This window comes from Hypanus sabinus, chromosome 15 (assembly GCF_030144855.1).
Source record: "Hypanus sabinus isolate sHypSab1 chromosome 15, sHypSab1.hap1, whole genome shotgun sequence".
Classification (NCBI taxonomy): domain Eukaryota; kingdom Metazoa; phylum Chordata; class Chondrichthyes; order Myliobatiformes; family Dasyatidae; genus Hypanus; species Hypanus sabinus.
Window position 1 is genome coordinate 8,814,669 of NC_082720.1, and position 16,456 is coordinate 8,831,124.

Here is a 16,456-nt window from a genome sequence, read left to right on the forward strand (position 1 = left end):
TATGGAATGCTCTGCCCTGGAAGGCAGTGGAGGCCAAGTCTCTGCATGCACTCAAGAGAGAGTTAGATAGAGCTCTTATTGATAGTGGGCTCAGGGGATATGGGGAGAGGGTAGGAACGGGGTACTGATTGTGTATGATCAGGCATGATCACATTGAATGGCAGTGCTGGCTAGAAGGGCCAAATGGCCTACTCCAGCACCTACTGTCTATTGACCTCTTCTTGGACATTCCTCTAGCACTCTACATGCAAAATTGTGAATGACAGCTGAAATTGCTTTTCTAAATTATGGTTTTCAGCTCACAATCTAATGTATTGTTTAAAGTGAAAGCTGTGGGAACAGGCAATATTCAGCTTGCTGTGCTGAAGAGGTATATAAGAATAACCCCATATCTTGCTAGTTTTATCAGAATGATGTGGAGAATTAGAAAGGGCAAAGCTGGATAACAAAGGTAAATTAGCTTATTCCCAGCCTATCAGTACCTTCTCTGCCGTCAGCATAGTGATGGACGATATCAACAACAATGCCATTGAGCAGCATCTCGTTAGGAAGTAACTCACTAACGTTGCATTGGTTTTGATTGGCTTCAAATATCATTATGGTCTGCTCAAACTTGTTGAATTGTACAGGAAAGTTGATGGTGCCTGCTCTTGAAATTGAAGCAACATCCTATTAAGTGTAGAACCCAAGAAGCTGGGTAAAATTGGTCAGTGGCAATAGAAAGGTAAACTGCACTAGCTGAAATCACAGTTCTTACATAGAAATATGGATACAATTGTTGGAGATTCAAGATTTCACTCCACGAACATTGCCTCATGAGTTTCTCAATGTGCCTTTAGCACTGCAAATTCCAATTTCTTTCCCCTAAAATTAGGTTTGAAAAAGCGTATGCATTATAGATGGCTCAATATTCAGAAACATTTTCAACTCCTTTGATAATGAGTCCACTGAAGGATGTTTGCAGGAAGGCCAAAGCAGCTTTCTGGCATGAGGTGGTCAGTGGAAAGTGCCATGTAATGATTGTCTCAAGTAATTCTCACCATGTGTTATAGGAAAGATATCAACAAAATAGAGAGAGTACAGAGAAGATTTACTAGAATGTTAGCTGTGTTTCAGCACCTAAGTTACAGGGAAAGGTTGAACAAGTTAGGTCTTTATTCTCTGGAGCGTAGAAGGTTGAGGGGAGACTTGATAGAGGTATTTAAAATAATAGATCGAGTTGATGTGGATAGGCTTTTTCCATTGAGAGTAGGGGAGATTCAAACAAGAGGACATGATTTGAGAGGAGGCAAAACTTTAAGGGTAACACGAGGGGGAATTTCTTTACTCGGTGGTAGCTGTGTGGAATGAGCTTCCAGTAGAAGTGGTAGAGGCAGGATCGGTATGTCATTTAAAGTAAAATGGGATAGGTATATGGATAGGAATGGAGGGTTATGGGCTGAGTGTAGGCCAGTGGGACTAGGTGAGTGTAAGCGTTGGCACGGACTAGAGATGTCCTGTTTCCGTGCTGTACTTGTTATATGGTTATATAAATCCTTAACATCCATTGAAACCACTATTGCTGCAATCCATATGGCTGACACTCTGCATTATTGTTGTCCAAAATCTTAACCAGTCAAATGAAAAAGTCAGTGCTGGGTAATCCCTGATCCCTGACTTGCCTCCTGACAGTCCAGTGCTTTTCCTCATCTATGGATCACATTCAGAATATGATAGAAAGCTCTCCACTTGCCTCAATGGCATTCAAAACACCATTTACAAGAATGCAACTTTCTTGATTAAAATTCAATCCATGCATTGAACACTTAAACGCTATTACTATTGGAGCATTGTATATAGTTGATGTGCCATCCACCAAATACGCAAGTTGTCAATTTTTTTTGACAAAATTTCCCAACTATTCCACCAAGAAGAAAAAGGCCAGCAGGTTCCTCCCACCATTTGCAAGTCCTTTCTGTTCCCCTCCACCTCCCCAAGTTTTACACCATCCACACTCAATAATTTGGTACCACTCCATTGTCACAGAGTCAAAATTCTGGCATAGTCTACCCACAACATTAGGAGTACCTTTACTACATGAGCTGTAACAGTAAAGAATGCAGTTTTGATGCATCTTGGGACACTAGGGTGGGTAATAATTGCTGATCTTGATAGTGTGCCAGTGTTTCTAGTTTTAAAATGATCATTTGGAGTTACATTGGGTACATTGCTAGTAGCTCGGATTTGAGTGCAGAACCCATTGTTTTATAGATGATTTTGGGCTGTATGAAGGCATTGTGCATGCACTTCACAACCATGAACACCACTGTTTGCTCAGTGCATGATGCAACCATGTAAATGTGTTTTACCTGTATGCAAGACTTGCTTATTAATTTGGTCCATTGACTGCAATTGTGGAGTGAACAATAAAATGGCAAATGGTACTTAGCCTTGAAAAGTAAGGTATTTTGTTTAAGATGTGCAATTTAACAGGGGAGCACAATGAAACTGGATTCTGAGAAGTGTAGAAGAACAAAGATAAGTTAAGGGTGAAAGGTGAAATATTTAAGCAGAACATGAGAAACATCTTCAACCAGTGGTGAGCGTGGAACAAGGATGGATGTAAGTTTGATTTCAACATTTAAGGGAAGTTTGGATAAGTACGTGGATAGATGGAAGAATCATGGAGGGTTATGTTCCAAGTTCAGGACCAAGTATGGTCGAAGGGACAATAATTTGACACAGACAAGATGGACCTGTTTCTGTGCTGCAGTGCTCTATGACTAACTTGGAATGTATGTTCAACAAAGAAGTTCTTCCTCATTTTGACTTTGATCTTTCTTGTTACACCCTTGCCTTCTGCGTACGTTATTTTGACTGACCGGTTTTCATTATTCTAGCTAAACCCTTCATGATTTTAAATGTGCTTATCAAATCATCTCTTTATCTTTTCTGCTCTGAAGCAAATACACAGCTTTCTTAGCCTATTTGCACTTCTGTAACTCAGTCTCAGCAACTGTTCCTGAGTTTTCTTGTTGCTGTTATTGTGCTTAGATTTGTTGTACAGTATCTTTCAAATTGTACTATTTAGCAGTCATTGCCTCTTCTGTTCTTTATGCCAAAATAAATTACATCACAGATTTGTGATGAATTTAATCAACCACATATTTGTCTGGCAGACGTTCAGTGAATGGTTAATTTTAACTTAAGTCATGTTTCATTCCTGAAGGTAAGATAATTCCTCCAATATTGGACTTGAGGCAAAGAGATCTATGTTTAAATTCCAGGTTATTTTGCCCAAGTTCATGTTTGTAATCTGGCAATTTTAAGTTTGATTATTAGGAGAACACTTATGGAGAACAGTGAAACTGCACTTTTTCAAGCTGCTTTAAGCTGACTTTGAATTAGTAAACTAAAGAGGTGGTGCCCAGTGGTGTGTGCAAAATCATGTGCCCCTTGTCCTTGACCATCTGATAATTAGCAGTTTGTATCCCCATTGACTTGCACTAACCTTAGCAATATGTGTTCATTGAGCTTCTAAATTGGATATAATGGGGCCAAGTTCCTGGGTAATCATTCAGTTCAAATGTTCTTTTAAATTTCCATTCTGCATGTTGTTTGAAGTTGAAACTTTTGTTCTGATGGTTTGGTGAAAGAGTGGAACATTTTCAAATATATTAAAGAAAAATCTTGTTTGGTTTGATGCATCAACAGGTCTGTCAGTAATTTACAGTGGAAGTACTATATTTTTTCTATTTGAGCACATCCTGTTTGACTTTATTGAATTCAAACATTTAAATTAGTAGCCAGGTATTACTATGTATTATAAACATGCAGTTTTTTGTTAAAGTATGACAAATGAAGTATACTTAATATTTGGTTGAAACCATTATCTTAAATATTTATCTATTGTTAATAGGTACTAGGAACTCTCTTCATCTATATTCTTTTTATGGTGGAGGAATTCAGTAAAGAACCAATGGAAAATCTTGATGACGTGATCTATTACGTGAATGGTACATACCGTCTGCTTGAGTTCTTGGTGGCTTTGTGCGTTGTTGCCTATGGTATAGCAGAGACGATATTAGGAGAATGGACTTGGATGGGTTCATCGATCATCTTTGTCCATTCTTACTTCAATGTCTGGCTTCGAGCACAGTTGGGATGGAAGAGCTTTCTTCTCCGCAGGGATGCAGCAAACAAAATCAATTCACTGCCAACTGCCACTAAAGAGCAGCTTGAAGAGCACAATGATATTTGTTCCATCTGTTACCAGGTATGTAGCATGGCACCAGTGAAACACTTAATCCTTGGCTTTAGTATCCAAATTGTTCCTTTCAGGACTATCGCAATTGATCTCCTGATGTTCAGTTCACATTTTGTATCGTATTTGCTTTTGCTAATTCCTATATGCTATATTTTTCCCCATTGTGACTTGTGCTATAATAATAATCATAATAAAAGCTTTAAAGGTTCTCGAGTGATTTGTATTTAATTAGAGTTTTACTGAGATTGAGGTTATTAAGAGTCAACTGCTAGATGTAAGGGGCAAATGAAGGGATTGAGGCAGCATTCACATTTCATTTCACTGGAGATAGTCTGTAATATATTCATGTGAAAGCAGAAGTAACTTGTGAAATAGAATCAGGAAGCAGTTTCATGGAAAATAGAAGAACCAAATTTCTTTGAAAAAAATATTTTGCTGACAGTACTTATAATATTTTATTTAAATATAATTTACCCTGTCAAGCTTTATAATTATAATCAGGAATAATAGTCTAACAACTAGAGTAAGTTGCCTACCTAAAATTTGAAATGGTAATCATAAAAATAGCTTGAAATGGGCAAAAATTTTTAAAAGTGATTCTTAAAGCAGGTGCAGCTTCCATTTGCAAAAGTCTCTTCACAATAATGATAGTTTTTAAAGAGCTAGCATCTGTTTCCAGGTTAACAGATGGCTGTTTAATTGAGTTGCAGGTTCTATTGAATTACATGTAAATTAGAAAACTATTGGTTATGTGAATCACTGACTATTGCACAGGTGGCTGTTTATTGAAGGTGACCAGAAGGACAGATTTTACAGTTTGCAGAAATATTGAGCTGTAGTTTGGCTCTTTGAGGTTCACTTAAGACTGTGCTTGATCATAAGTTCCTCCCTGATGCAGTTCTGCATTGCATCTGTATCTCATTCTCTCCCTTTTGAAACGGGTTGTGTTACGTCACTCTCCAACATGCTTTATAATTCAGTGTGGAATTATAATATGCTTTCAGTGTGGAAGATTGCACATTGTAGTGTTGGTATTCTATTGTAAAGCTTTTGTTTTGCTTATTTGCAGTGCCGCTGTCACTATCTCGAGTTTCTTGTGCACATTCAGAGACATGAATTCCAGTATGCCACTCCATAGAAATATGCCCTGATTGACATAATTCTCTTTCCTGACTAGATCAGTTGACCTGGCACACTGAACCTAAGATAACTATTGTACATGCCTTGCCTACTAAAGAATCTGACTGCTTACAGTAGAACACCAGAGGCTCCTTATGCTGTCAAGGTGCCTTCATCAGATTCTTCATTCCCTCTACTGTGGAAATAGTGTATCTTAACCTTGTGGCTATCTGTACCTGATAAATTTCTTTCGGCCCCTCTCATAGATCATGGAGTCATGCAGTGCAGAGATGAACCCTGTGACCCACCTCATCCATTGCCAACCTGTCCATTTGTACTGGTCCCATTTGCCCATATTGGGTCTATGACTTCCTTTCCCTTGCCTGTTGGAGAGCTGCTTGGTGCTGTCCAGTTCCCTGGCTTTTCTAGCAGTGCATCTTGGTGGCAGTGTTGTGGTCTCTCATCAGTCCGAGAGAGTACTTCATGGAAGCAGGCTAATTCATCCATGCTTAAGTGATTAATTGCTCATTTATGTGCTTCTAAATGTTTTTGATAACCCAACTTCAACTACATTCAAGTTCTTGCCTTGCTCTGGGGGAAGTTGTTCCTCCTTCATATCCCCTTTAAATTCTTCCCCGTATCCTACACTCATCTTTTCTAGTTTTAACTACCTCTGTTATGGAAAAGGTTTCTTGTAGTCTACCCTATATATACAGTCTGTATGTAATTTGATGTACCTCATCAAAAACAAAGCCTTTAAGGGGTTCTGGGGTGAAAGCTCCTTCACACTGAAAGCAGGGTAAGTAGAATTGGCTGCCAGAGGAGGCACTGGAACCAAACACAATCACTGCACACCAGCATCATAGCCCTCCAATTGAGAGAGGGGGATTGGGAAGCATTTATCAGTGTATAGGCATCACCAGCTTTACACCCCTCCCCCTGCCCTTGCCCAGCAGAGGAGGGACTAAAGAACAGTAGCGAGACTGCAGCACCCAGTTTCAGTTACTTTGGTTGCAGATGTTAATGTAGTGTGCCTTGTGATACATCTATTATGAAGATACAAAAGACTATATATACTGTAACGAAGCAAAAGAACTAACTGGTGTAGGAACTTGCAAGTCAGCAGCATCTTGCAGGCAGAGGGTTGGTCAGCATTTTGGGTTAAGATCCTGCTTCCAGATCTGTCTTGCATGGTCTCAACCTGAAACATCAACCATCCCTCTAATTCTACAAATGCATCTGGTCTGCTGACTTCCTCCAGTAGTTGTTTCTCTTATTTCATTGTGTATGTACTTAGTTCTTGTTTTAATTTATGGGCTATGCAGAAACATGATTACATCATCATTCCTTCCTTCCTTCCTTCCTTCCTAAGGAAATTAATTTCATTTAGGTTTTGAATTGTAGACCAGTTAAAAAGTATTTGCATTTTTGATGATTTTATTTAGAAACAAATGGATGTGAACCTGGGTGATGAAGGGGACAGCAGTAATGACTACATTGCATTAATTACCTGCTGATAGAGCTTTGATAATGAGTAATGTGTTCAAGTTCTGGGTACAGATTAAACCAATGGGTGTCAATAATTATGGAAAAGTAGGGAGTATATGAGAAAGGAAATTTATGACTTGTCGTTTCTTACAGAATTAAATTCTCTTTTCTGTAGGATATGCATTCTGCAGTAATTACACCATGCAGCCATTTCTTTCATTCGGCCTGCCTTAAGAAGTGGTTGTACGTGCAGGAAACTTGTCCATTATGTCATCAGCAGCTGAAATGTCAAGGGCAGCAAGTCGGGGCATCACCGCAGCAAGAAACAGGCGAGCAGTTACCCCCTAATGAGGGCAGAACAGAACAAGAATTGGCTGGACAAGAATATCAGTCTGCTGGTCAAGTTCCAGAGCCACCCATGGTTTCTGAAGAAGGTCCTGTGGAGCACAACGGTGCATGCCAAAAACGTCTAAATACTGAATGTTTTTCTCATGGTAACCCAGGCATAGATGATAGTCTGTGCGTAAAAAATGGCAAAGCTGAGTTTCCCTATCCACCAGAACTCTGTGAGGATGAAGATCAGCAATTGTCTGCAACACAACAGAATTTTAATGAACAACACATGGAGGTGTCAAATTCCCATGAAACAACATTATCCTTAACGTGCCATGATACTGCAATGATAGAATAACGTTGACAATGTTTTCAATATGAACTTGTCAGTTTAAACAAAAAGGGGGAATAAGATACATTTACAGAAAAAAAAGAATGTAATGTTCTCACAAGCAGGTCTGGAGACATTTTGTAAGAAGGGATCTAGCGATTTTTTTTGTTGCCCCATCATCTTTACAGTATTAGACAGCCATGACAGAATGAAGAGGATGTTTTTGTTAGATCTTTTGTAGGCATGAAATAATTAGATTGATTGGCGTATTATATTTATATATAATTAGAGGTTTTAAGCATGGTTAGAATCACATGCTGCAAGCAGACTTTTTAATAAAATAAAAACTAAATTTTGTAGCTCTATATTCAAACTGTAACTGCACTGTCATAGTTTATAGTGCATTCCAAAGTGTTAGCAAGTACCTGATGAATGGTGCGTGAATAACTTTGGCTTTTCTATACCTGCACAATGAAGTAGACTGGAGCTTTTATGAACACTGTGATTCCTTTGGGATTCTTGAAGGGTCATAAGTGGGATGAACTTCAGGATACAGATAAGGCAGGGTTGCACAATATATATGACACATCTGACTTTTGAAACCTGAGAGGTACAGTATTATTTTCAATTTGACTTTGGTTTGTGGAAATGATTACATTAACTTGTATGATGAAACACAGCAAAGAAAGCCATTTTGTAGCTTTGATAGGTTTTGCACAGCTTTCTTTTTGGAAGAAGAGAATACTAATGTATTTTCTTAATTGATCATGGCTTAAATCGGTTCACTTCTGAATTTACTGTGTGTATTTGAACAGAAAAAGTAATGTTTTTTTATTAACAGCGAGTGAACCAGAGAAATGGGAATCTTACTCTGTAGCTTTTGAAAGTTGACATTCTTAATGTGAACAACTTGTGAACAAGCAAGCTAGTGTTGAATAATAAATGGAATCGTGGATAGAATAATTTCTGACCCAGTTTCTCGGGAACTTTTTTTTTTTGCGAATGCGTATGTATGAATAAATGCACAAAGATCATTAAATGCACTTCTGATTTCTCCCCTTTCAAAGTCACTGGTTCTTGGCGTAACTCTGTACAACTGAGTACAGTGAAGAACCAGTCTTGGTATTGTTGCTGGGTTTGTTCTTTCTCTCATTGCCATTCATGCACACACTTGTTTAGCAAGGATGACAAAGTAATCATCAGAAGTGGGGACCTTGATTGATTTTTATTGCTTAGAGATCACAAGGCCATTTTGTTACATTGTGCTTTAGTAGAGCCCAACTAACTTCTCACTAGCTGTAATTTTAACTTGGAATCAGTATGGTGAGTTCAACTTCAGTGAATCCCACTGAATATTGCTTCTATGAGTTGTCAATTTTCTGGTCTGTACCTCTCATTACTTGTTGGTCTTTTCTCTTCCATGGTGATATCCCCTTATTTGTTTCATTTTATGGTGTTGCGTTTAAGAATAGTATACAGAAACTTTTTTTTAACTTGGTATTATTTGAAGTCATTTGCTGACTATACTCATTCAAATTTTTCACACAGCTATAAAACATCATGAAAAATCACATATATTTAAACTTTGGTTTTACTTACAAGTGTCTGATACATTTAGGATAGTTAGTTTAAAAGCACTGAACTTGCAGGATGATTCTGAAAGTTTGTAGTAATTTGCAGTCACCTGAGAAAATAATGTAAAGATACCATCCTGTTTTTATGTTCTGTATCCACACAGAGTGCATTTGCTCCTCCACTGATTCACTAATATAATGCATGCCTAAGGCATATGTTTATTGTTACAGTTCAGCAACCCAGTCAACTCTTTAGTCCCCACTAAGCGGCGAGGCAGATTGAGACATCGAGACATGCGGAAGGCAAGCAAGAGTAGTACGATAGAATACCAGCACTACAAACTGATCACTGCCAAGGAGTCTGTAAGCAGTCTATTGCTGTGTGGCTTTCTTTGGCTGGTGGTAGGCCCCTGCTCCTATGATGGAGGAGGATGTTACTGTGGTTCTGCATTATGGATTGGACTTGCGTTTACGGACTGTGGACTTTCTCAGACTTGTGAATTTTATATTCTGTGTTTTTCGCAGGTTCCTTTCCATTTTATTGTGTGAGAGAAGGGTGGTTTGGTGGTTATTGCTTTCTGTTAGTTTTTTGTATGGGGTCGGGTTTTGGGAGTGTCATTGATCGGAATGCTGTTCTTTTTTTGTGTGGGGGGAGGGTTGGGTTTGATGTTACTCTCCAAATGACTTCATGTTCTTTCTTTGTTCCCTGGCTGTCTGGTGAAGAAGAATCTCAGAGTTGTGTTTGGATACATAGTTTGATAATAAGTGAATCTTTGAACTTCTAGTATATCCAAGCATTGCGAGAACTGTCCCACAGAAAGTTCAAGCAACATTTTAGTATTGTCTTGCACAGGAAATCATATCTTTTGTCCAGGACTCCCAATTGCTTCCTTAACTTCCACAAGTATGCTTCTACCACCAGAAGGATCCAGAGGAGGTGACGGTGAAACACAGATGAGTGGGAACAGTCTGGGAGGTCTAACCCCCAGGAGGTCAAGTGTAGGATAGGAAATGTCATGATGGTTATCACTTGCATTTACTCAGTGGGTAAGTTGGTGAATGAATGCTCCATATACTGTGTACCAAGGGAAGGAGGGACATATAAGGCACTCTGGCTGTGGCTCCTCCATGGCCATTACAAAGAGTAGCTTGGTAATACCACCACCTTGTCAATATCCAGAAGAAGCTGTTGGAGTGTGTCTTCCAACAGTTACTGAGGAAACTCATGTGAAAGGAAATTATATTATTGCAGTGTCTTCCAGACTAAATCCTGTCTCCACAATGAGAAAGCCCTCTGTCCTTTTTTAAGGCAGTCCCTTGGTATTGAAGATGACCTCTATCTAGTTTTGTAGCTTCTGAGGTGGCTGATGAGACCAGTGTGGGAACTGCCATGTCTTCTACAGATGGACGAGTTTGTTAGTACCATCCACAATGGCCTTTATTGACATGAGTCAAGCTCTCATGGGCCAGGGCAGATGTATCTTCTCAAGAAAGCTTATGTAACACGCTGTAAGGTTACACTGGTAATGTAATGGCCTCTCTGTAATGTTTCACTGCTAAGGCTAAGGTAATGGTTTCTCTATAGCAACAATGTTTGTGTTATGACGAGAGATAATGAGGACTTCAGAATGTATGTTAGCCAGTGAGAAAGGTGTTGCTCACTCTTGTGGGTCTGGAAGAGGGATTTTTGCGGTCTTTTGTCAGGGAGAGATGAGGAGAGAGGAGACAAATGGAGACAGTTGGTAGAACATCAGACGAAGTGGACTGAGGAGTGAGGGTCCGCTATGCTTGGAGGAGACGACAGAACAAATGGATGAAATTGTGAGCTTCACCGTTTGCACATCAGACTGTTTCATGAGAATTTCCCTTTTTTATGTTTCTTTACTAACCATATAATCAAATTAAGAATTATAAAGCTCAATCATTTAATCGCATATTGTGTACTATTTGTTATTTCGTGATATTGATTTGTAACAGGGCACATCGCACAGCATCCATCCAAGCGAGATTTCCTAAGTTTGGCCAGGCTGGGGGCCTATCATCCCCTAGAATAAGCTGCTAGCCAAACCAAGGGTTACCCTTAGACCACATCTTTGAATCTGTTCTATTTGCTTAGTAATGTCTTTCTCATGACAGGTCTCAGAATAGAGCAATTGCTTTGGGAATCTGGTATCAGATAGGCAAGCAATATAGTCTGCCTCAATGTAGCCAACTAGCTATAACAAGCGCCTTGATACTGGGAATGTTGGCTTGGGAGAGGATAATAACCTCGACAGCCTCACCTTTCCAGTGATTTTGGAGGATTCTGTGGAGACAATATAAGTAATTTTCTAGTTCCTTCAATGCCTGTAAGTAGCTAGTCCCATGTTTCGGAGGAATGTTGAATAACTGCTGTGTGACAAGCTACTTGTGTGTATTGGCTAATCTGGGGCCTTGAAATTTAAATACCAAAGGCTGTGCTGGCATTTTGAAGGTGAATTTCATCATTGATGTCTGGTATAGCTACGATGGCTTCTGAGTATGTAATGTGGCCTGCATTTTGTAGAGTCTTATTGTGAACCTATACGGGGCACAATAACACCAGATTTTAGAGGACTTTGTCTTGTGATGTTGAGTTAGGCAGGTGTCAATATTGGTATCTCATTGTTCTCAAACATAGATGTGGATTTGATTTGGCTGCTCAAAACTAGGGATCCATGAGATTTTTGCAGTAGCAGAATAGTATGCAATTATTTAGAATATTCCTCATTCTAATACAGTATTATAATCAAGCCAGCAGACCAATGAAAATATAGATAAGCACGTTGGGTGAAGGACCAGGTACCATTTAAAATGAGATGAAGTCTTGGTGAAGCTACAAGCATGCTTAGCAATACAAACAGTTTGACAGAAACCAATCTAAATGAACACACAGCCAACAGATCACATCAAAGCGTATAGTCCTACTGTCTATCATGTCTGAATAGCTATCAAATAACAGTTGAGCACATTTCTATTGAACAGTATGTAATAACATGTCTGAAATGTTGATAAATGTGTCTCAGAACTTTTCACACTTCTAGACAAGATAAGCCATTCATACCTACATGACAAAGTGGACAGTTGCATTATTATTTCTGGTGCTTTAAAAATAAAGAGAAAGAGAAGCAATTTGTTTGCTTCTTTTTATTGGTTTGCCCATAATCTGAAACAGTGTTATCAAAGTTGTTGAAAAGGTTGTCAATTGTTACTTGCAAATATCATGCTTTTGAGTCCTCCAATTGTGTTCTTTTCATGTCATTGCAATGTTGATCCACATGTGGACAAAAGATTAAGATGTAAAATAATAGCAACCACAAAGCAGCCTAGCAAAGTTGCAAATGTTGGAAAACTCTGCTGGCTGCTGTTGTGCTTAGCGCAATACTAATGAATATTGAAGGCGAATCATCTCAGCTTCAAGGCATCACCAAAGTAACTTTTTGAGGCCAATCATCTTTATCTGTTACAGAAGTGCTTCCTTCTCCCAAAAGTCAAAAGAAATGATGCTCAATGATGATGTGTGTTAGATTTACAACTCCCGAAGTATTGAAGCAGTCAGTATCTGTATATACTTAGACCTAGATGATATTTGGGCTTGGCCATAGAAGTGGAAGGTAATATTTGAATCAAAAAATTGCTGGAAAATTAAATATCTAGTGTGTTCAATGATGAAAACTGGAATCAAGTTTATTATCATTTACATATATTTTGAAATGTGTTTTGTGGCAACATTACAGTGCAATACATAAAAATTACTATAAGTTACAATAAGAAGTATATTTTTTTTGAAGTGCAAGAAGTGAGGTGGTGTTCACTATCCATTCAGAAACCTGATGGGGAAGAAGCTGTTCCTAAAATATTGAGTGTGTCTTCAGGTTCCTGTGCCACCTCCCTTGATGGTAGCAGTGATAAGAGGGTAAGTCCTGGATGATGTGATTCTTTAACTATGGATGTCGCCTTTTTGAGGCACTTTTGAAGATGCCCTCAGTGAGGAGGCTTATGCATATAATGGAGCTGGCTGTGTTTACAAACCTCTGCAGCTTTTTCCAATCCTGCGCATTGGCTGCTCCATATTCATATGAATATTAAGTACACGAGATTTTTCTTGATGAGATGGCTATCAAGTCTTCTTTCCCTAAAACTTAACAAAGATGGACATACATTCTCACCAGTGAGGTTTACAGAGAAGTATGGTTTAGAATGGTCTCCATAGTACACCTATAGAAATTTTTGGTGTCATACTGGTTCTCCTCAAACTTATAATGAAGTATTCCGCTAGCTTGCCTTCTTCATAATTGCATCAATATATTGGACCTAGGATAGATCTTAAGAGATGTTGGCACTCAGGAACTTGAAGTTGATCACCCTTTCCTTTGCTGACCCCTCGATAAGGACTGGTGTTTGTTATCCTGACTTCTGCTTACTGAAGTTCACAATTATTTCCTGTGTCTTAATGACATTGAATGCAAGGGTGTTGCTGAGACAGCAACTCTATCAGCCGATCTCACTCCTTTACACATCACATCACATCACCATCTGAGATCTGCCAACAACAGCTGTCGTCAACAAATTTATAGATGTTTGAGCTGCGCCCAGCCACAGTGTCATGAGAAGAGAGAATAGAGCAGTGGGTTAAGCAAACACGTTTGAGATATGCCTGTGTTGATTATCATTGAAGAGGAGATATTTCTGATCTGGACTGACTTCATTGGTCTCCCAATGAAGAAGTCAAGGTTACGCTTGCAGAGGGAGATGCAGAGGCCCAAGCTTTAAAACGTGTTTAAGTACTGAGGGTATGATGGTGTTGTATGCTAAGCAGAGATCAATAAATAGCAGCCTGATGTAGGATATTTCTGTTATCCAGGTGATCCAAGGCCAAATGGAGAGCCAGTGAGATTGTAGCCTTTGATTTAAGTAATATTAATATCTACATCATTCACCAGAAATTGGTTGAATCACATAAATACCATGGCTATAAGAACAGGTTAGAGACAGCCCTCTGAGTGATAACTTGACGTACTGTCTGATTACTCAGTGTTTTCACCATTTGCAAACCCAAAATCAGAAATACAGTGAATTTCCCTCTATATGTCTACAGCAGGGGTTCCCAACCTGGGGTGCCCGCACCCCCAGGGGGTGCGAGATCGAATTTCAGGGGGTGTGACAAAGAGTGGCTTGTGTCCTTGAGTGACAAGTCACGAGTCATCATTCAGCCAACTGCCAGTGTGCCTTGAGAAGTGGTAGTAACGTTTGTCCCAAGCACACTTCAGTCTCCCGCTGCCTGAGTCAGCATTGCGGATTCTCATTAGTGTTACCTGGGAAGTTACACCTCAGTCGAGGAGTCTCATCATTGTTAGCTAGAAGGTTACATCTCAGAGTTAAAAATCATCTCATAATGCCAAAATCTTTATATATCCAGAATCAACCATCAAGTAATGACTTCGCGTTAAAACCAAACCCGCAGATAGTAGGTAAATTATTCAAATATAAAATTTTAAAAAGCTGCATTTTGATAAAAAGCAGTTGAAGTCATTCATTCATATTTGTCTCAATGCATTAAAGAAGTTTTTGAATTTCAAAGGTTTTTTTTCTCTTAAAAGGTTTTTTTCTTGAATCGTTGATAATTTTGAATTATGTTAGTTGAGGAAGTATGGATTGTACCGAGGATTTTGAATTGTGTGATGGAAGTTCATATCTCCAGTAATGATCGGAAATAGATGTGTAAATTCATTAGAGAGTAGCCTAATAATTCGCGTTGCGTCCCCATAGCATTTCCACCTGACGATTTATTTTGGCTTAACTGCAGATAATATCGTAAAATAATATTCAAAAGCGTATTTCTCGTGATACTTTGCTATAGGCATGTCTGGTTGAGTAAAGCGGTCATCCCTGACTTAGATAGTTTTTCTCATATTAGCTCATATTTTTCCCTTCATTGACCCTTCATCATGTCAAAAAGAGGGAAATGGAATGATGACTGTGCTTTGGTTTCACTTGCACAACAGGAAATAATGACTTGCAAAAAACCCAGTGCATTCTTTGTAGCGTTGTGTTTTCCAACTCAAATCTGAAGCCATCCAAGCTTCAAGAGCACTTCAAGAACAAGCATGGCTGAGCTGATGTTGAAGGACATGATGTTGGGTCATTGAAAATCAAAAGAGCTCGTTTTGATTCACAAGGAACTCTTCCAAAATTAGGCTTCGTTTCTGTTGAAAAATCACTACTTCTTGCTTCATACCAAGTGGCATATAAAGTGGCCAAATCCAAGAAGCCCCATACAATTGCGGAGGATCTCATCAAGCCCTGTGCATTGGAAATGGCAACAATTATCCTGGGCAAAGAAGCAAGAAAAAAATTTGAACAGGTGCCCCTATCAAATAATGTCATTCACAACCGAATCAGTGATTAGAGTGAAGATATTTTGGACCAAGTCATCTCGGATGTCAGAGCTAGTCCTCTTAAAATCTCTATTCAGTTGGATGAGTCAACTGATGTCTCCAGTTGTAGTCAACTCATCACATTAGTGAGGTATGTCAATGATGGTGCTGTGAAGGAAGATTTCCTGTTTTGTAAAGATCTGAAAACAAACACAACTGCAGATGTGATGCAGCTGGTGAAAGACGTCTTTGCCAAACATGATTTAGATATCAAAGTCATTGGTTCTGTGTGTACTGATGGGGCACCTGCAATGCTTGGAAATAAATCTGGCTTTTCTGCATTGATGAAAAAGAAGATTCTAGACTTGCAAGTTACCCATCGTTTTCTTCATCGTCATGCTTTGGCATCAAAAACATTGCCTCCAAATTTGAAGAAAGTCATTGATACTTGTGTGAAGATCATCAACTGGATCAGGGGGTGTGCTTTGGACCATCGCATCTTCAAATCATTTGGTGAGGATCTGAGAAGTGAGCATTCAGTTTTGCTTTTCCACACTTTGTCCGTTGGTTGTCACGAGGACAAGCTTTAACCCACTTTGAACACCGGTAAGAAATCAAAGTTTTTCTGGAGGAGTGTGAATGTGATCTGGTTGGGGCAATGGAATCACAGGAATTAGCTCAAATGCTGGCTTAGTTGACATATTCACTCTTATGAATGACCTGAATGTTTCTTTTCAAGGAAAAGGGATAAACATATTGAAGGCTTGTGCAAAGTTGAATGCCTTCAAAGAAAAGTTACGCCTTTGGTGTCGAAGGATGGAAAGAGGCAGTCTCTCAAATTTTCCTTCACTAGAAGAGATGGTTGATGATGCTGGATCCATAACTCCTACTGTGCGTGACAAAATTGTGGCTCATTTGGAAATGCTGTCAGAATCATTTGATGGATATTTTGCTGCTGGAGACCTGAAGA

The 16,456-nt window shown here is 39.0% G+C and overlaps 1 protein-coding gene across 1 annotated transcript in view; it reads left to right on the plus strand.

The window, feature by feature from the left end:
• rnf145a (ring finger protein 145a) overlaps positions 1 to 8,565 on the plus strand; it is a 150,902-nt gene extending 142,337 nt beyond the window's left edge. Inside the window, exons 9-10 of the mRNA XM_059989980.1 lie at positions 3,899 to 4,255; positions 7,029 to 8,565. Coding sequence (XP_059845963.1) covers positions 3,899 to 4,255; positions 7,029 to 7,544 — 873 coding nt within the window. The 3' untranslated portion in view covers positions 7,545 to 8,565. The remainder of the gene's footprint in view (positions 1 to 3,898; positions 4,256 to 7,028) is intronic.
• Positions 8,566 to 16,456: the final 7,891 nt, after the last annotated feature.